This window comes from Meriones unguiculatus, chromosome 3, assembly GCF_030254825.1.
Source record: "Meriones unguiculatus strain TT.TT164.6M chromosome 3, Bangor_MerUng_6.1, whole genome shotgun sequence".
NCBI classification, from domain to species: Eukaryota; Metazoa; Chordata; class Mammalia; order Rodentia; family Muridae; genus Meriones; species Meriones unguiculatus.
Genome location: NC_083351.1, coordinates 23,055,344 through 23,073,906, shown reverse-complemented (window position 1 = coordinate 23,073,906; position 18,563 = coordinate 23,055,344). Strand labels below are relative to the sequence as shown.

General features: G+C 49.4%; 1 protein-coding gene across 3 annotated transcripts in view; it reads left to right on the top strand.

The window, feature by feature from the left end:
• Window positions 1-18,563, top strand: part of Csmd2 (CUB and Sushi multiple domains 2) — a 550,287-nt gene that overhangs the window by 209,777 nt on the left and 321,947 nt on the right. For all 3 annotated transcript variants that reach the window (XM_060379514.1, XM_060379513.1, XM_060379515.1), the window contains exon 5: window positions 7,104-7,311. In XM_060379514.1, coding sequence (XP_060235497.1) covers window positions 7,104-7,311 — 208 coding nt within the window. The remainder of the gene's footprint in view (window positions 1-7,103; window positions 7,312-18,563) is intronic.

Sequence of the window (18,563 nt, the reverse complement as noted above, 5' to 3'; positions counted from 1 at the left end):
TACCATTTGCAGATCAGCCTTCCCACTGGAAAGCTGCATGTGTTCACTGAATGAGCAGCAGCCTGGCTAGGCCTTGTTTAGCACTCGTGTTTAGCAGGCATGCAACTCAAGAGGGAGATTTCTGTGGAACACACAGCCAAGGTTCCCAAAGAAGACTGGAAAGCCCAGCTCTATCCAGAGTGCCACTGAAATGGGGATTGGAGGTTGGGGCAGGATCTAAGTCACAGCACAGGCAGAGGTTGGCTACTGGAGCAATTGGGGTTCAGGCACAGTAGTCCTGAAGTGGACTCTCAAGGAGCCCTCTTTCTGAGGATCCTGGCTGATCTGAGTTCTGTCCAGCCAGCAGAGAGCAGAAGGCAGGGCTTGTGATGTCTCTTGATATGCCTCTCTGGGCACATTCACAAAGGCAGAGGTCCCTAAGAGACACAAGCATGGTGGAAACTCTTTGATCCACAGCAAGGAAGACCACATGTGTCACAGGAGCCAGCCTGTGAGTGGAGGGCCATCAGCCCAGGATCAAAGGAAGCTTTAGAGAGGGGGAGGAAATCCAGAGAGAAGCAAGGAGGACAAGAAGCAGGTGTCAGGTAGAAACCGGCTAGAACAAGATGGCTTGGCTTGGAGAGTCAAGACAAGCACTGCTGGCTGCCACCAGAGCCCTAGGGGACAGGCATTCAGTCAACAGAGTCTGGACAACAGGCTTCAAGCTCCAGTGGGCACTTCTGGGCCCCAGGGGTCAGAACCTACAGACTATAAAATGGGGCCATGCTTGGAGTCATATAGGCTCTGGCAATAACAGCTAGAACTGTGTGGTCACTAGAATGAGGCTAAACTTCTCTGAGCCCTAAAATTGGCCTGTTAGCAGCCTTCCAGGGCTGATCACTCCTTCACTTGTTCCCTCAGTGATCTGACAACTTTCTCTTAAGTGCCTTCATATTGTGTACCAAGGAGACATCATTCCTCAACAGCCTATTTGTGTGCCATCTAGACATCATTAATTAGCTGCTAATTATGCCAGGTATTGGTCTAGATACAGGAAGCTACAGCGATGACCGAAGCAAACTCAACTCCCGTGAGCTAATGGAGTTTACATCCTGGCAACCAAAAGACAGGCAATGGTGAAAAATCAAATAAACTCAGAGAAACTCGGGAGCCAGGAAGGCAGTGAGGAAGACTGGATGGATGAAACACACCTTTCAAGAGAGACCTCTGAGGAGGCGAAGGGTAAATTGAGTCCTGAGTGACAAAAATGAGCCTGTTAGGTACAGATTGGGGAAGAACATCCCAACAAAAGGGACAACAAATACAGAGCTTGACTTAGAAAAGATCTGAGGAACTCAGAAAAGTCCCTCAAGGGGTCCAGGGAGGTGTCTTGGTAGATAAACTGTGTCCTGTGAAAGCATGAGAAATCCAGTGTGAACCCAGCACCCAAGTAAAAGGTAGGCCAGGCAGCTCACACCTACAATCGCGAGCTGAGAAGGCAGAGACAAAAGGATCTTTAGGCTCCCTGTAAGCCATTTTAGACAAATCAGTGAGCTCCAGGTTCATTGGAAGACCCTGTCTCAAAAATGAACACACACACACACACACACACACACACACACACACACATATGATTAAAGAAGACACCCCCCAACATTGACTTCTTGCCTCTACATGAACCTCCACACACATGTTCACACAAACACACACACAGGCTCATACATGTGCTCACATATACACACATTCCCTCTGGACACAAGGAGATGGACCGTGCTTGGGCAGGAGTCAAGAGGAGACAATTAGGAGGTGCTTGTTGCATACAGCTTATTGGGGCCGATACATCTAGGCCCAGGGTGGCCTCGGCAGAGCTGAAGGGTTGGGCCTAGAGGACCTGGGCCAGTTTGGAGTTTAGCTTATACAAACCTTGCTAATAAGCGAAGGTTTGAAGTTGACCAAAAAGCTCTTTCTGAAGTACTGGCCAGATCAGGATGATGATGGGCAAGCGAAGGGTGACCAAGACAAGTGCTGTGTCCTCCAGAATCACAAGAACTAGTCTTCTCAGGGTAAAGTTTGACTGCTTGTGAGCCAATGATATGGGGGTGCTCCAGCCAGGACTATACAGTGAGGACTTCCTGCGAGGAATCAGATGTCCTGGATAGCAGTTCAGATAGTAAGGGACCCAGGTGCCATACCTGTGACTGTCAATCGAATTAAATAGCTTGCAAAGCAATGCGAATTGTAGTGTGGGCTAGGACTAGCTGAGCCTGGGCCATACAATTGCAGCTCTGATAGTCTACCCCCTGCGTTCACTCTGGAGTCCTGAGTGCTTCCTGGAGGATGGCAAGCCATGGTGTGGGATTTGAAGTCCCATCCCCTGATCCAGGTCTGTGCCTTGTCACTTGTGTCAACTTGTTAAGAGGCTTTGAGCCAGTCACTCAGTCTCGCTGTGCCCATTTTCCCAGCAGTCATTGGGAGTAATGGCATTACTGAGTTCAAAATGGACTGGGGTTCTGCTTATAGATGCTTCCGGCAGAGGGCTTTGCTCCAGCTACTATTGTGACTCTCTGCCACAGACACTGCTGGCCAGCATAGAGTGACATGATGGCCCTGCTTTGTCTAATTTGCTCTTTACAGAAGTCTAAAGAGGCCACAGTGTTGCCAGTCCCTGTCGTGAGCGGAGAGGCAAAGGCCTGGAGAGGTGATGTGGATAGCTTTGTTTATGGTGATATTAAGAGGCAGTGAAGCTGGGACAGCCCAAGGCTGTGTTCCTGCTGCCACCACTTGACCACCAATGCCCCCTGTGGGCAAGGATGTTGGCTATCTAGTGACCTCAACAGGAGACTCATAATCCCAGCCATACACTGACTGTGAACTTCCTTCCGCTTGCTGGTGCAGGGTTTGAGAGTGGGCCCTCTGCACGTTGGGATGGCCCAGAAGCCTAATGTGTCTGCCTTAACACAGCTAGATCAGGCATGGCTCAGTGAGGCAGAGAGACAGTTGTGGAATGAGGCAGCTCTGAAGCCAGGGGTGTCCTGGGTTGCAGTTCCAGTTCTGGCATAGGTAGCTATGACTATGGGACTGTTTTAAACTCAGCGTCAGTTTAACCTGAAGGTTGTCTTAGTTCCTCTCCAGTGGCTGTGATATGATATGCAGATTAGAACAAATGAAAGCAGAACATTTCCTCCTGGCTCACAGTTCAAGGATATAGTCAACAAGGATATAGTACATAGCAGGGAAGTTAGGGTGGCAGGGGCTTGAAGCAGCTGGCCCCATGGCATCCTCCATTAGGAAAAGAGAGATGAATGCTGCTGCTGCTGCTGTTGCTGCTGCTGTTGCTGCTTAATTTCCTGTCTCCTCTTACATAGTCCAGGGTCCCAGCCAGGGAATGGTGCCACACACAGTAGACAGGGTCTTTCCACATCAATAAACACAATCAAGAGAACCCTGCACAAATGCCCAGGGGCCTTATCTCCTAGACGACTCTAGTGTCTGTCATAGACAGTTGACACCTCCCATCAGAGGGGTGACAAAGCTGACTTCTTAAGTGGCTTGAAGGTTCTCAGCGCACTGCCTGGCCCATGAGGGAGAGTCCACAAAGAAGAGCTCCCTAATCCATCCCGCACTGATCAGGAGTCCATCGCTAGGACAGATACATGAGAGAAACAACTAAATAGGTGGAAGGATTTGTTTTGGCTTGTAGTTTCAGAAGCTCAAGGCCAAGATCAGCTGGCTCCCTTGCCTTGGGCTCAAGAGAGGCAGAGCGACATGGGGGCAGGAATATGTGAAGGAAGCTATTCGATCAAGACATCCAGGAAGCGGGGAGAGAAGATGGGTTCACAGCACAAGGGACAGCCTCAAAGGACACACCCCTGCAACCTACTTTCTCCAACTTTGCCCTCATGGCCGGAAGTTTCCATCAAATTATGAACCCATTGATGGGTCGCTCTGGAGGAAGGCAGGGCCCTTAGAATCCCGTCACCTCTTGATGACTGGCTCTCCTTGCTAGAGTCAAGATCTCAACACGAGCCTTTGGAAGAACGCTTTGTGAAACTGTACAGGAATTACTGACCATAGCTGTCTGTTCAGGAGACCCAGATGAGGGGACACTGTCTGTGAAAAGAATGTGGCTAATGGCAGATTAGATTGTGAGATTATTCTCGTGAGCCTCCATCATTACACAGAGCTTCCATTTGTGGTTCTGGGAGGAAGAGGAGCTGATTTCCAGGCACATTGAGTAAGTGGTCTTCTTGTTTAGATGTAGAAACTTGGGTTATGTAAGCCTTAGTCTACTTCACATACCTTCTACCATGGTTCATCTGCTTTTAATCGCATGCACATCCACTCCTGCATAGGCAAAGGATGGTAAACGGGGTTTTCTCTAAGAATTCATTCTGAAGACACAGTTTTCCTTCCTGCACATGCACCTAAAGCCAGTTCAGACTAGATCATTTCCCTGTTTCTAGTTTTAGGATAAGTTCCAGGAGGAGGTTGTCAAAGTAACTAAGGGTTTTAGGGAACTACAGGTCAGAGTGGCCTATTTCTTTCTTAGGAGATGTGCATGCATCTCAGTATGGGTGAGGGATCCCAAATTTCTACGTGCATTGTTGGGAAATGTGTGTGCAGTTGAAGCCATGAGGGGACTTGGGTTGCTGAGTATTCTTATGTACCTGCCTCAAGGCTCTGACTTTAGGGGGTCAGAGCCCTGCTACTCCTGTTTGCACTCTGGAGTTCCAGGATAGTGACTCCACTCTAGGCCCTGTGGTGTTTTCATTCCTCTGAGGCTAAGGACCCTGAGCAGGAGGAGATGGACAGAATACGCATAATTAGTTATGGGGATATTTGGTATTTATGAAAGCATATGGTGGGGAAGATCTGATTCCGGCCAGGACCCCATGGCTCCCAGGCGTGCTCTTGGAAGAGGCCTGACACACACATTCCTGGTTCTTCTCATTCCTTGCTGCACTGAGTCGCTGAGCAGCTAACAGGCAGAGGGGACTTTCTGAAGTCATAGTTAATTGGAGAGACTTCAGGAGGAGCCAAAGCCAACCATAAATAAAGCCACAAGCTTGGAAAGGCAAATATCAGTACCTGTGCGCCGGAGAGCATGACTTGATGGTGGTACCGGAGGCCCACTGCCAGAGGAGAAAGTGTAGATGAATATTTTAGGGCTTGGTGGAAGCTGAAGGTTATATTTTACGATTCCAAAGTTGTAACTGTGAAATACGATGTCTTGTTTAAAGTGCGAGGAAATCTCCAAACAGCTTTTACAGCATCTTCAATCAGAACAGGATGGCTCCAGAGCCGGGGGTTCAGAGGAGCCCAAGACAGAAGAATGACAAATTCTCCTCTGATCACACAGGTGACTCTGGCCTAATGATTTTTTTTTTTTGTGACCAAGTTCCTGCTTGCAGTATGGTCCAGGGGTCCCTGACTAATGTTGGGACATTTGAAAATCTTCCAATGGTTTAACAAGCCACTGTCAAACTGGAAAGGTCTTTAGTATGGAAGAGACCCCTATTCTGGTATACAGACTCAGCTAGAATCCCAACTTAGCCACTTTCTGTGTGGCCTCAACAATGTAACTTAACCTCTCCGATCTTCAGTTTTCTGCTTAGTCTCCCCATTCACCAGATACTCACTGAATGCCTATTTTACACCAGGAAATGTGCTGGAAGCTGATCTCAGATAGTCTCTGCCTTCATAGAGTTTAACCACTAGATATGAAATACGTGATAATGTCATTGGCCAAAGTGTGGGGAGTAATTATAGGAAAGCATATGGTGTGTGTGATGGGGGTGGAGGGCGGGGGATGGGAGGCAGAGGGTGTTGTTTCTGGAAAGATCTTTGAGGAAGTAACAGATTAAGACCTGAAAGCTTGGGGGTGGGGAGAGCCAGGCTCAACAAGAGAGAGACAAGATTCTAGAAAGAGAGATAGGTGAAAGAGCCAAAAGGAAGCTTGTGGTGCCCCAGCTGGGGGTGGGAGGGGGGTGTCAGGAAACTGGGAGTGGGTCCTGATCCCACCTGAGAAGAAGTTAGGGATGGTTTTTATGGAGTGAGTGCATAGGGTCAGGCTAGCCCTCCTGCATCCATCCAGCCTTGCCATCATGAAAGAGGACGGGAGATCAGGCTGAGGTAGGGAGGGGCAGCCATCACTGTGGTGACTGGAGCACCCAGGACCTCAAGTTGTGTGCTGTGGGAGACATCAGTATCCTTGGGCCTGAAAGAGTAGGCAAAAGTCAGGTACAGGCCCACCCTCTGCAGACCAAGGTCTAGGACAGGACTCACAAGAGGAAAATTTGCTGAGCTGAGTGAGAACACAGTGCCACCCCTACCTCCACCCTCTCGACACACCCCACTACCCACACCTCCATCCCTTCCTCACATCACCCCCAAACCTGTCAGAGCTAGGATCCTTCGGGAGCCCTTTCGCTCCTACGCTCCTGCTGTAATCCACCCTCCTCAGTCTCCCCCACCCCAGGCCCACCCTCCTGCGGCTTCTACCATCCTCTGTCTCCATCTCAGCCACACCAAGGGCTTCTTTCTACTCTGGCTCTCTGTCTTCCGACTCCCTGCTGAGAGCCTTGCCTTCACCACAATGCAGCTTTCCTTCCACCTTCCAGGCAGAGCCCAAACCCTTCAGCAAGACTTGCAGCTTTTCTAGCTGACCTCTCCTTCCTCCCACTCTGACTCCTGCACCCTTGCGCTTTCATTGTCCACCCTGACCCTCTTCCTTCTCAACACCCACTGCTTCCTCCTGATCCCTTTCTCCTTCTCCTATTCTTCTCTCAAGGTTGGGATTGAATGTCCCTTCCTTCAGATGTCCCTACCCCCCCAGGACCTTCAGATGAAGCCATTTGCTTCCCTCCTCCAGGAACCTACTCTATCTAGCAAACCCCAGCTCTAATGTGGTCTCTTTGGTTTTTCTTCCTCAAGTTGACTCATTTAAGCAACATGTTCCGCTATTTATTTATGTCCTTAAAGAGTGAGCTGTCCTTTTAGGAGACCAGACCTGTGACCATTGTCATACAATCAGACGCCAGGACCCTTTCTTCTGCCCCCAAAATGAGTGAAATCAGGAGGCAGGAACCCTACCACTCACAGGCACCTCTTGTCCTTCCCCACAGCGGATGACGCCTGTGGCGGGACCCTGCGGGGCCAAAGTGGCATCATCTCCAGCCCACACTTTCCTGCCGAGTATCACAACAATGCTGACTGCACGTGGACCATCCTGGCTGAGCTTGGCGACACCATCGCCCTGGTTTTTATTGACTTCCAGCTAGAGGATGGCTACGACTTCCTGGAGGTCACAGGGACCGAAGGCTCCTCTCTCTGGTGAGTTTCCTGCCAGCCCCGCCCCCTCCTTCCCTCCTGGCCTCTGCAGCTGGGGAGGACCAGACTGCCCAAGGTGTCCTTTTCATCCTCCTCCCCACTGGCTTGTTTTGAACCCTGGAGTCTTTGCATCTCATCATAATGAGAAATCAGTGCACGGTTTTAAAGTGGAGCTGCGTTTATACGGGGATTTTTTTTTTTTTTCATATCTGATTCAAAGTGTGTCCTTGTTAGTTTCAGGCTGGAACTCAGGTGAGGAACCTGAACTAAAGCGGAAAGTGTTTTGGTCTCACGACACAAGCTTTGGATGGGGTCTTGTAGTGCTGTGTGGAATCAATGTGCATTTCTGGATGACACAAGCACCTTTGGGTGCCATTGCTTTTCCAAGCACTGCTGGTGCCTTGAGATGTGGGGAGTGCGTGTGTGTGGAGCAATGAAGCCACTTCCCTCCCTCTCGCCAGCTGTGCCAGAGGGTTGCTCTTTTTCCTGAACATCCCGAACATGCCCAGATGTTGGCAGGTCAGGCAGGACATGGGAGGATTAGGGGCCTGACAGCCATCCTTCATTGGTGCCTGCAAGCTCACAGTGTCAGCGTGTGCCTAAGAAGACTGAGGATGGCTTAGGGAAGTACCCTGCTTCCCTCTGTGTGAGCGGCCTTCCCATGGTTGTGTGACATATGAATGTGTGCCCTAAGAGTCACGCTGTGACTCTCTAAACAGAATAAGAAAGTCCAGGAGTATTTGTGTCACACTGGGATTCAGCAGAAAAGTTATAGAACAGACTGGAGTGGGCATCTTTGTAGATTTTATGGCAGGAATGGCTCAGGGCATGGGACACAGAGCAGAAGGGCATTGTTGAATATTCCTGGCAAAGCAGGAAGTAGGGGCTTGAGAGCCAGGGGAGGCTACTGTTTAAGGATACAAATTAGGGTAGTTACTGGGGTGATGGTCAGGCAGGGAAAGAGGGAGCTGGGAGGGAGGGGAAGGATGGAAGGCCATGACTGCATGCCTCCTCCATGCCAGTTATCATCATGGTAAAAAAAAATAAAAAAACCTCCTGAGCCAGAGCCAGGTGGTGGTGACGCACACCTTTGTCCTAGCACTCACTTGGAGGCAGAGATAGGCAGATCTTTGTGAGTTCAAGGTTAAGCTATTCTACAAAGTGAGTTCCAAGACAGCCACTACTATTACACAGAGAAACCCTGCCTTGAGAAAAAAGAGAAGAAAATCTCTCCTGAGCCAGATGCAATCCATTGAGGAGTGTGCTCTCTGTTGGTGAAGAAGTCTACCCGGGAGGTTGAGTGTGTCCTGTAAATGTGCCTCTGGGCACTGTGGAAGCAAAGGACTGGCATTCCCCTGAGCTGCCCAGCCTGCAGACCCTGGGAGCCAGCCTCATTTTGTAAAATGCTCATTTTTTTTCCCTGAAGGCAAATGTAATCTTTGTGCTCCTTGGAGAAAATATGAAAAGACAGAAATAAGGGACGCTGATGAAAAGCGTGGGGTGTGCCCCTTTGACCTTTTTTTTTTTTTAAGCTGGCTATTTATTTATTTTAATATTATAAATAGTATCCGAGTATCTCCGCTCATGTATTTTTAACTTAGCATGGAATCATGAAAATTTCTCTTGCATCATTACAGAGCCCTCCAAAATAGAATGTGATGAAAGTGGCAATTATGGAACATTTTCTACCCATAGGTGCCAGGCCAGTCCTAAGTTCCTCATAGCTGCAAAATCATTGCATGTTCATAAGATTCCTACGAAGCATAATTTCCCTCCCTTTAGAAAAGAGGAAGCCAATGACCAGAGCCCGGGGCTCAAGTTAACCCCACTCAAATCCTGTCTTTTTAGCTAGTTCCAGCATGGTGTCCGTGATGGGTTTCCATGGCAGTGTGGCTAGCTAGCTACCACTCAGTGTCTTTCTCTCACTGCTAAGACTGTGACATGGCTTGTTTATTAGGTCTGTTGCTTCAGCTTTTATAGACAGTCGTAAGGGTGAATGTTCCCACCAGCTCCCTCTCTTCAAGCCTCAGGCCTGTTTGACTTGGTTGTTCACCCTGGGGCCAAATGACTGAGTGTGGCTTCTGCCACCATCTGTGAGTCTACGCTCCACCCGAACTTCTGGACCCAATCAGATCTCAGAGCATCAGCCTGTTCCTTTCAGTCACCCGGTGGGGAAGACATTACACAGAAGAGAACGTTGGCGGGGTCATCTCCAACTCTTTGCCATAAGATTAAATTCATTTCTGCTTATTCGGAGGGCTGGTGTTACAGGTGCCGGGCGGGATGCCTTTGCTGCTCTAATTTATACAAACCTGGCACTTACAGGCGGAGTAAGCTTGGGGAAGAAGCAACTTTCTCCCCTGCACCTCTCCTTCAAGGCTCCCCGGGTACTTGCAAAAAGCTATGCTTCTGGTTTGGGTAGACCAGTAGGTGAGCACAGATGAGATTCTAGGCTGTGCTCTTGAACTCTGGGTCCTCTTGGAAGAGGCAGATTTGAATAAGTGGGCATCTGTTCATCTGTGAAGGAGAGGGGAAGTCCTTTGGAAGAGCGTAGCTCCCACCCCCTGCCCCGGCACCAGGTTGCCATGGATTCCGAGGCGAGGGGGCATGCGCTACGCCTGACTCACTTTCCATTCTCTTCTCTGCCAAGTGAGAAAAACATTGGGGTTTTTCATGAGGGACTGGGTTCATTGGGATGTTCTGGGCTGGTGCAGGAATGGTTTGTAATCTTCTGTTTCGCCAAGTAAAGCTATTTTAAAAGTGAGCCTGCCACCCCTCGGCACAGGAATTCATAAAACAAAGGAAACCAGCAGCCAAGAGTGCAGCAGGAAATAATCACCTGGCAACCTCGAGGTGATACAGTGAAAGATGGGTCGGGGGAAGGGGGACACTACAGATGAGCAGCAGGTTTGCCCAATGTCGGAGAGCATCAGCATACAACACCTGAGTGGAGTTAGTCCCCCTGGTTTATACTGTTTTTCCAGAATCCCTGGGTGCCTGCTGTGGAAAAGGCTGTTAGTACCCTGAGCCCTGAGCTGGGCTCTTCCACCATGTTTAGAAAGTCCCAGGACTTAGACTCTCTCTTTCTTCCTTCATCGTGTGGGAGCAGGAGATTGGCCCTGAGCAGTGCTTGAATAATCCCAAGGCAGTCTGCCCTACCCCTGACATACATATGCTGTCCAGATCACTGCCACCCACATATATACCACAGAGCCAGCATCCCGTCCCTTTCATGGGTGTGAATACACATATACACACTGGATTTTTTTGGCTGACATGGGGGGGGGTGGGGGGGTGTTCTCTCTGCAGGTAATACTCTTATCCAGTGTGGGAGGGCTTGACCTCTGACCCTCAATGGACCCCACGCCTTGCCAAGCACATTAAGTGAAAATTTCCTCAGCATCGATGATTGTCTTCAAGAGACCCTGGTATCTTCAAAGGGCTGGGCTTGAAGATGCAACAAGCTTTGTTAGGCTCTGGAACTTGGGTCTCTGGAGGACGTTGGGTTGGGTTGAGATGAGAAGTTGCTGCCAGCTGGCTACAAAGACGGCCTCTCCATGAATGGGGTGATCATTTCCAAACAGAAACCACTAGACCTATCCCTCTTCCTCCTTCCTCTGTCTTGTGGCCTGTCTTCCCATTGCAGCCCCTCTGGGGTTAGGCTTCAAGCTCCACCGTGCCATCGAGATGAGAAGAGGACAGCATGGAAGTCAGATACACTTGGCCTTCCACAGCTGTTAATCCCAGGACAGTAAACGACTGTCCTTTGAACCTTAGTTTTCACGCTTGAAAATGGGGTTCGTGCTATAGAGCATGCAGAGAGGGTCCAACGTGTGTACCGCTGCTGGGCTCCTCCCTGGTGCAGGACTCCCAGTGTGGGAACTACCCCAGGCCCATTCTCAAAGGGCTTCTTAGACCCCACCCTCACCTTCAGAGTCCCCCCTTCCGTTGTTTCTCCTTTCCTTCACTTGCTTTTGTTTGTATAGTTGGGGACACGAAAGTTCCAGTCTACTTTACAGACAGTCAGTTTCAGTGTTTTGGGGCTACTCTCTCTCCTTTTGAAAGACCTTATTTTAATTATTAGGCACTTGACACATGGGATTTGAGCACATTGGAGCCATTTGATCTCAGTGACTTTTGACTAGGTCTTTCACTGAGGGCCCATTTGAAGCAGCCGGAATCAGAGGGCACACGCTGTATGCCTGTGGGGGTCTGCTCACAATACCTATTTGCTTATTTGTTCATTCACAGCCAACAGTTGGTTCAGATTATTTGTGTGCTGTGCTACTCCCTCCTATTTATTTTTCATAACCACTAATTGAGACCCTTCCATGAACTGGGCTTTCCTAAATGCTGAGGACACAAAGACACAGACTGGGGTCCTGGGGAGTTATTTATTCACTTCACAAACGTTTTTGTAATAGCCATGCACCGTGCTGGACCCTGGGGCTCACAGCTAGTGCCACAAGGAGAGTATTATTTGATGGTTTTACAATATCATACGTTAGGTATTTTTCTAAGAGGTATAAAGGAGGTTCTCCCAGGGACTGAAAAGAGAAATGCAATGGCCAGGACTCTTTCAGCTCAACAATCGAAACTCCATTTTCAACCGACTTAAGCTAAAAAGGAAATGTGTTGGCTTCTGTCGTGGAAAAATCCAGGAGTTGGCTTCAAGTGCCACTGGATCAAGGTGAACAAATAATGCCATCTCTCTTCCCTAGGGTTTATGGATTCATTTTATTTTCAGGCAGGCTTTATGCATGAGTAGACAAAAATGACTTCCCTAGGTCCCTGCAACCCGTGTTAGCTGTTCTTGAAGGAAGGGGACATGATGCCTTTCTTTCTTTCTTTCTTTCTTTCTTTCTTTCTTTCTTTCTTTCTTTCTTATGTAATTTTTATTGATTGAGAATCTCATACATGAATTTAATGTGCTTGGATCAAGCCTCGTCCTGTTCCCTCCCTCCACTTCCTCTTCTATTCGCACCATCACCATCCCCTCCCAATTTCATGTGTTCTCTTCTGTTCTTCTGAACACGTCAAGTCCATTTAGTACAGCCAACATGGTCATGAGTGTAGGGCACCTCTCAAGGACCACATCCCTGAAGAATAAAAAGGACCCTCCTCTCCCAGCAGCTCTCAGCTGCCAGTGGCTCCTCAGCTAGGCGTGGGACTTCCTGACCTACTGCCCACAGCATGCCCACACCATGTCTGGCTGATTGTCCATGCTGTCACAGCCACTGCCCTTAGTTCATAGTGCAACTCCCCTGCTGGGCCTAGGAAACGCTGCTTAGCTGTAGTCAACCATTGCCTCTAGCTCTTGTTATTGCTCCACCCCTTCTTCCGCAGGGATCCTTGAGTTTGGCGGGGAGGGGAGGAGATGTGATGAGGTTCCATTTTGTGCTCAATGGGCTGAGCACTCTGCAGTCTCTCACTCTCTTCGTGCTCACCAATTGTGGGTTTCTGTGTCAGTCACCATCTACTGCAAGAAGCATCTCTGATGAGGGTTGAGAGATTTTCTGATTTATGGTTATAACAATATCTTTAGAAGTCAGTTTAATAGTATGTCCATTTGGCAGAATATCAGTGGTAGGTTCTCCTTTAAGGCCTGTGACCTAGGTTCCTGGCCCATTTAGTGGTGCCGGGAATCAGTTCTCTTATCGTAGAGAGGGCCTTAAATCCAATCAGAAAGTGTTTGGTTACACCCACCGCATTGGTGCCTCTGTTACCAGTGGGCATTTCTCTCGACAGGCTGGTCATTGCTACAGCTTACACGTTCACAGCGAGATAAGACTGGTAATCATTTTTCTTCCCCCTGTAGCATGCATAGCACCTTCCGGCACTGTGAAAGCTAGCCAGTAATCATGAAGCTTCCGGGTCAGTACTAACTCCAGCTTTCCAGGTTCTATGAGGCAAATGTGTGGTGTCTTCAGCAACAGACTCTTAAACCATCAAATTTTGGAAGTGTCCAAGAGAGTAACCAAGAACAACGGTGATAGTGTGTAATGTTTGGGGGGGCTGGCTATGTAATCCCTGCCTTTCTTGATGGTTCTCGCAGAGGCAGCACCACAGCCGCACTCAATCCCATGCCCACCCCCTCAAAACTTTGAAACCAGAGATATTCCCATTGGCCACAGTCAGGTCACATAACCGCAGACCTCTTGCTGGGAGTAGAGTAGGGATGAGTTCAAGGGTGGGTACCCTGGGGGCTGCAAAGTTGAACATCAAGGCTGTCTGTCCTTCAAACACATTGTCAGTCTCTTGTCAGATTACATCTGAGGTTCTGAGAAATGTGTCCCCCAGGGGTGGTTTTTGTGTTGAGTGGAAGAATGAATACGATTTTGCTACCAGACTAGAACAAGAAGGAAGGATCCGTGGTGTTGGGGGGGCATTGTAAGCCAGGTGCAAGGAGTGGGGCAGGGAGATGACAGTGCATGAAGGTCAAGATGAACAGCAGAAGAGCATGGGCTCAGGAAGAGTCTCGCCCTTTTCACAGAGAGGGTCGCCGAGTTGGAAAGCTACTGAAAGCCTTAAGCACAGGAGCAAGAAAACTCTGAATTTTAGTGGGGTCAAACCTGAAGGCCCAGAAGGCAGCTGTAAAACTGGTTTGCAGCCACCGGGGCAGCAGAGGGACCTGCCTGGGCTCCTGCAACCCTGACGGGGGGAAGGGAAGACATTAAGAACATCTCAGCCCTAGGGCTGAGGTGGCAGCTTAGTTGGTAGAGTGCGTGCTTAGCATGTACGAAGCGCTGGGCTCAATCCTTAGCCTCAGATACGCTGAGAGAGAGAGTGCCAAGGACATAGGTCAGTGCTAGGAATGTGGAAAGTGATTGCAGGAGCACCACCACAGGCACACCTACAATCCCAGCACTCAGGAGGTAGGGTGTAGGATGATCCTCAAGTTCAAGGTCATCCTCGGATACATAGTGAATTTGAAGCTAGCCTGAGCTACATGAGACCTGGAGGCTCACATGAAGGATGATGAAGGTAGGAGGAGGGTTGGGAGCCATCCATAACTCTTAACGAATGACTGTGGGAGGCACGTACCGAACAGAGTTCACAGGGGAAAAGATGGGGCTGCTGTAGAGGAGAGAGGTAATAAGTACATGCTGGCCACTCTAGCATAAAACAGGCGTTGTAAGGAAGCCAAGTCTACAGCAAGGATGGAAATAAGGCTGCCTGCAGGGACAGGGCAGTTCATAGCTCTGAATAGCACAACTTTGGGGTAAGACCTATAAGGGTGGTCAGTGAACTCAGCAGTCAAGCCAGCCAAATTTGGTGTTAGATTTCCCCGAAGAGTCAACACTGTTGTGGGCCGCCCCCATTTCTATCGCCAGTCTCCCCCTTCCACCACAGCTAATCTATCTCCACATAGTTCTTTGGCTTCTGCCTTGTCTGGCTTTGGGCCTGTCCCTGGCAGAGCATGGCGGTTGAGAAGACAAACCGGGCCTGTGCTGTGCGGAACTCAGGATCCCCAAGCAATCACAGAATGAACAGCAGGCCCCTGTGAAGTCGCCAACAGAAATGGGCAGGGTGGGGGAGGAAGGGCAGCAATGACCCATGAGAGAAGGGTCGGGGCACCATCACCGAGAGGAAAGGTGGAAGCTGGAACCCTCCTGCTGGGGGCGGGTTTAGCTTGTGGGAACCATCATGCCCTGGCTGCCTTTGGACCCCATGCATGATATGGAATGTGTCTTCTGAGGTTTTGTCCTCCCTGAATGTCAGAAGCTGAGTAGGATCAAGGTCCCACCCTGGCTGACATGCCCAGAAAGCTGTGGGGAATGTTACGAGGACCAGGGATGTTAAGCCTAACTCAGGGAGATGTGGTGAGCAAGCAGACCAACAGAGGCCGAGACTAGGAACCTGCTGCAGGTCCCCAGCTGTGTGATGCCCCCACTACCTCTCCTTGCCTGCTACACGGCATTGCTTTAAGCCACACCGAGAAACTGTTCGCGTCTGATGGAGCCCATGAAATCGCATCTGTTGTATCCATCAGGAGCCAGGCCATAAATAACTAGCCTTTTAAAATCTCATCTCATGCATCTCTCAGAGTTGGAAATAGCATTACAAGCTCCGTAGCAAAGCCATAGGAAAGGATTAGTGCCCTAGGAGGCCACTGGCATGCACAGGTCCGTAGGGCCACGGCCCCAGTTCCCAAGCTCTGTACTGAGAAGCAATGTGGCCACCTCTCCCACCTTTTGCAGGTGAGAACATGCTTTCAGGAAGAGAACAAAAGGCTGAGCTGGGAGAGCCAGGGCTCAAGGCTGTGTTGTCTGCCATAGACACAGGGGCTCTGCGGAAGCTCGGGGCTCACAGTTCTGTGTGTGGGAGGTGGAAGTCGGGCAGCTGGCCTGCCCCCGCCCCCCGTGGCTCTGACGGCATGCAACAGGTTTATACTAAGTACTTCATCTGCTAGGAGGCCTGCGCCAGGGCTGTGAAGGGCACAGACAACAAGACGCTGTCCTCGACCTCTCCCGAGGAGCTGCCAGGTGCCTGTTGGCACAGCTGAGACAGATGGAAAGAATTGTTTTGGGCCCTTCTGGGGGGCCCCCACATTCTGGCAAGTCCTGTCTTCCAGAACAATGTTGATTCATTCAGAATGTCCAAGGTCTCCATTTCCTTGTTTGGCCACAAATATGCACTCCACTCATCCCTGGCTTAGCCTAGCCTGCATTCCACCAGCGCTTCTCTTTTCTATGGCTCCTGCAATCACTTTCCACATTCCTAGCACTGACCTATGTCCTTGACACTCTCTTTCTCCCTTGCGCTCTCTCTCTCTCTCTCTCCCTCCCTCCCTCTCTGAGCTTATGCGTCATTTAATTTTGTTTTTTTCTCTAACCAGTGGCTAGGGTGTGATGCTCACAGATTCATCAAGACAGCAGCATGCACATAGAAAACTGGCATTTGAGAATTTGTTTGAATGGTTGGACTCCACATTCTGGGTCATTTGGGAAGGATGGAAATTGGTCCGAATAGGGAAACTTCATGGAAGACAAGATGGTACCTAGGCCATTTGTCACCAAAGCTTCTGGGTTTTTGTTCGCTTGTTTGTTTGCTTAGAGAGAGTCCCACGGTATAGACCAGGCTGGGCCAGAACTTGCTATGTAGGCCAGGCTGGCTTCCAGCTCACAAGGATCTACCTGCCTCTTCCTCCTTAGTGTTGGGATTAAAGGCGTGCACCACCACAGGGAGCCGAACCCAAGCTTCTTTGGTCCCTGTTATTCCCCTCAACTACTTCCCCCTTCCATCCTCAGCCTCCCTGACCTCATTCACATGGAGAGCATTATCAGAAGGCAACCCATCCCTGGACCAAAAAAAAAAAAAAAAAAAAATCACTGACTCCAAAGGCATTTCAGATGTCATCTTGAAGGGTGTTCTGTAACTCTTTTCTCCACCTTCAGGCTCCTCCTTCTGAATTTGGGCTTTGTTTTGTGTTTGCTGTAGTGCTAAGGTTTGCATCAAGGGTTTGGCAAATGCTAAGCAAGTGCTCCACCTTGGCACTATATCCCAACTTCCCTCGAGGCTCTGATCCTGCCTTATTGGCCTGCTCAAGGAACACCTCCTCCCTGGGTGACCTTACCTGCTGTCAAGGCTTCAGACACCATCTTTTCTCTTTGAAACCCAAAGGTGGCTCCCTAGCCCATCTCTCCTCTGAATATCAATCCATAGAGCCAGTCACATGATGGGAGTTGCCCAGCCACAGGACTACATTGTCTCTAACCCAGTTTGTTCCTGTCTCTGCTCATCGTATACTGCATGAAGACCATATTCATTTCCTTTTTTGGTTTTTGGCACTGCCTAGTTACCTAAAATCCTGGGACTTGTCCCCACTCCGTCCCCATCTCACCAACCACATTCAATTAGGGGCTAAGTTTTCCCAGTGTACCTTCTACAACATGACTTCCTGTTCTTGCTGCCACTCCCTGAGCTCAGCCCATCATCTTCTCTTCTTTGTGGGTCTTAATAGCCCCTCTTTTTTTCCCCGATCTCCCAGCATCTTGGCTCTCTCTAATTCATTTTCTCCACTGCCACCAGAATGGCTTAATTAAAATGCAGCTCTGACATGCTAAGCCCCAGGCGAAAGCTTTCAATCATCCTGTTGTCTGACAGAACAGAATTCAAGGCCTTGATAAGGCATGCAAGATTCATTTGGCTCTAGCTAGCCCTCGCCTCCCACCCCAGCCTCATCTCTTGACTCCACCCTACTTTGAAAACCATCAACCAGGGTGTTCTTCCAGAGAACCCAGGTTCTATTCCCAGTATCCATGATGGCTCACAGCCATCTGTATCTCCAGCCCCAGGGAATCCAATGCCTCCTTCCGTACACTCATGTTGCACAGACATATATGCAGATAAAATAATACATATACATAAAATAAATAAATTTTAAGAAGAAAAGGCCATCAACCCTAAAACTCATGTAATACTACTGTAATACCACTGAGAAACATTTCTTACTTGTTGAAAGTGTCTTTAATCCAGAATCGCAGAATCATTCAAGTGGGCACTCAGACTCAGGAACATTCCACCGTCTGGTGGCCACACTATCTGGAATATGGGGCCTTCTCCAGTGGCATGGCAGGGAAAATGAATTGAAAGTCCAGCATGGGCTTTTCACCATTCTAGCCCAGACATGGCTTCTGGTTCCTTTTCCAGACCTTCCCTGAGTCATACAAGAGTCATCTTCTCTTTTCTTGCATCCCTTATTGCCCCATCTTTTGACCACTCCGGATACACCTAACAGCACAAAGCCATGTTCTAGTATCCACCATCTAGACACCCACAAAATGACACCCACAAAATTCTGCTTCTCCACCCCAGTCACTTACTACATGTTTTTCAGCTACACCAGGTGCCGAGGCCATTCTCTTTCTTATGTATACCCAACACTGTCACTAAACCAGACCCTGCTAAGACCCCCAGGTGGTCAAACCCAGTGTCACTTATCCATCCTCATGTGATTTGGTTTCCTAGCAATGTATTTGCCATAAGCTAGAGTCATTAGAGAGCGGGGAGCCTCGTGTGAGAAAATATCTCTGTAAGTTCAGGCTGTAGGCAAGCCTGTAGGACATTTTCCAAGCTAGGGATTGATGGGGAAGGGTTCAGTCCACTGTGGGTAAGGCCACCCCTGGGCTGGTGGTCCTGGGTTCTATAAGAAAGCGGATGGAGCAAGCCAGTAATCAACACCCTTTCATGGCCTCTGCATTAATCTGGGTTCCTGCCCAGGTTTGAGTTCCTGTCCTAAGCTCCTTTGATGA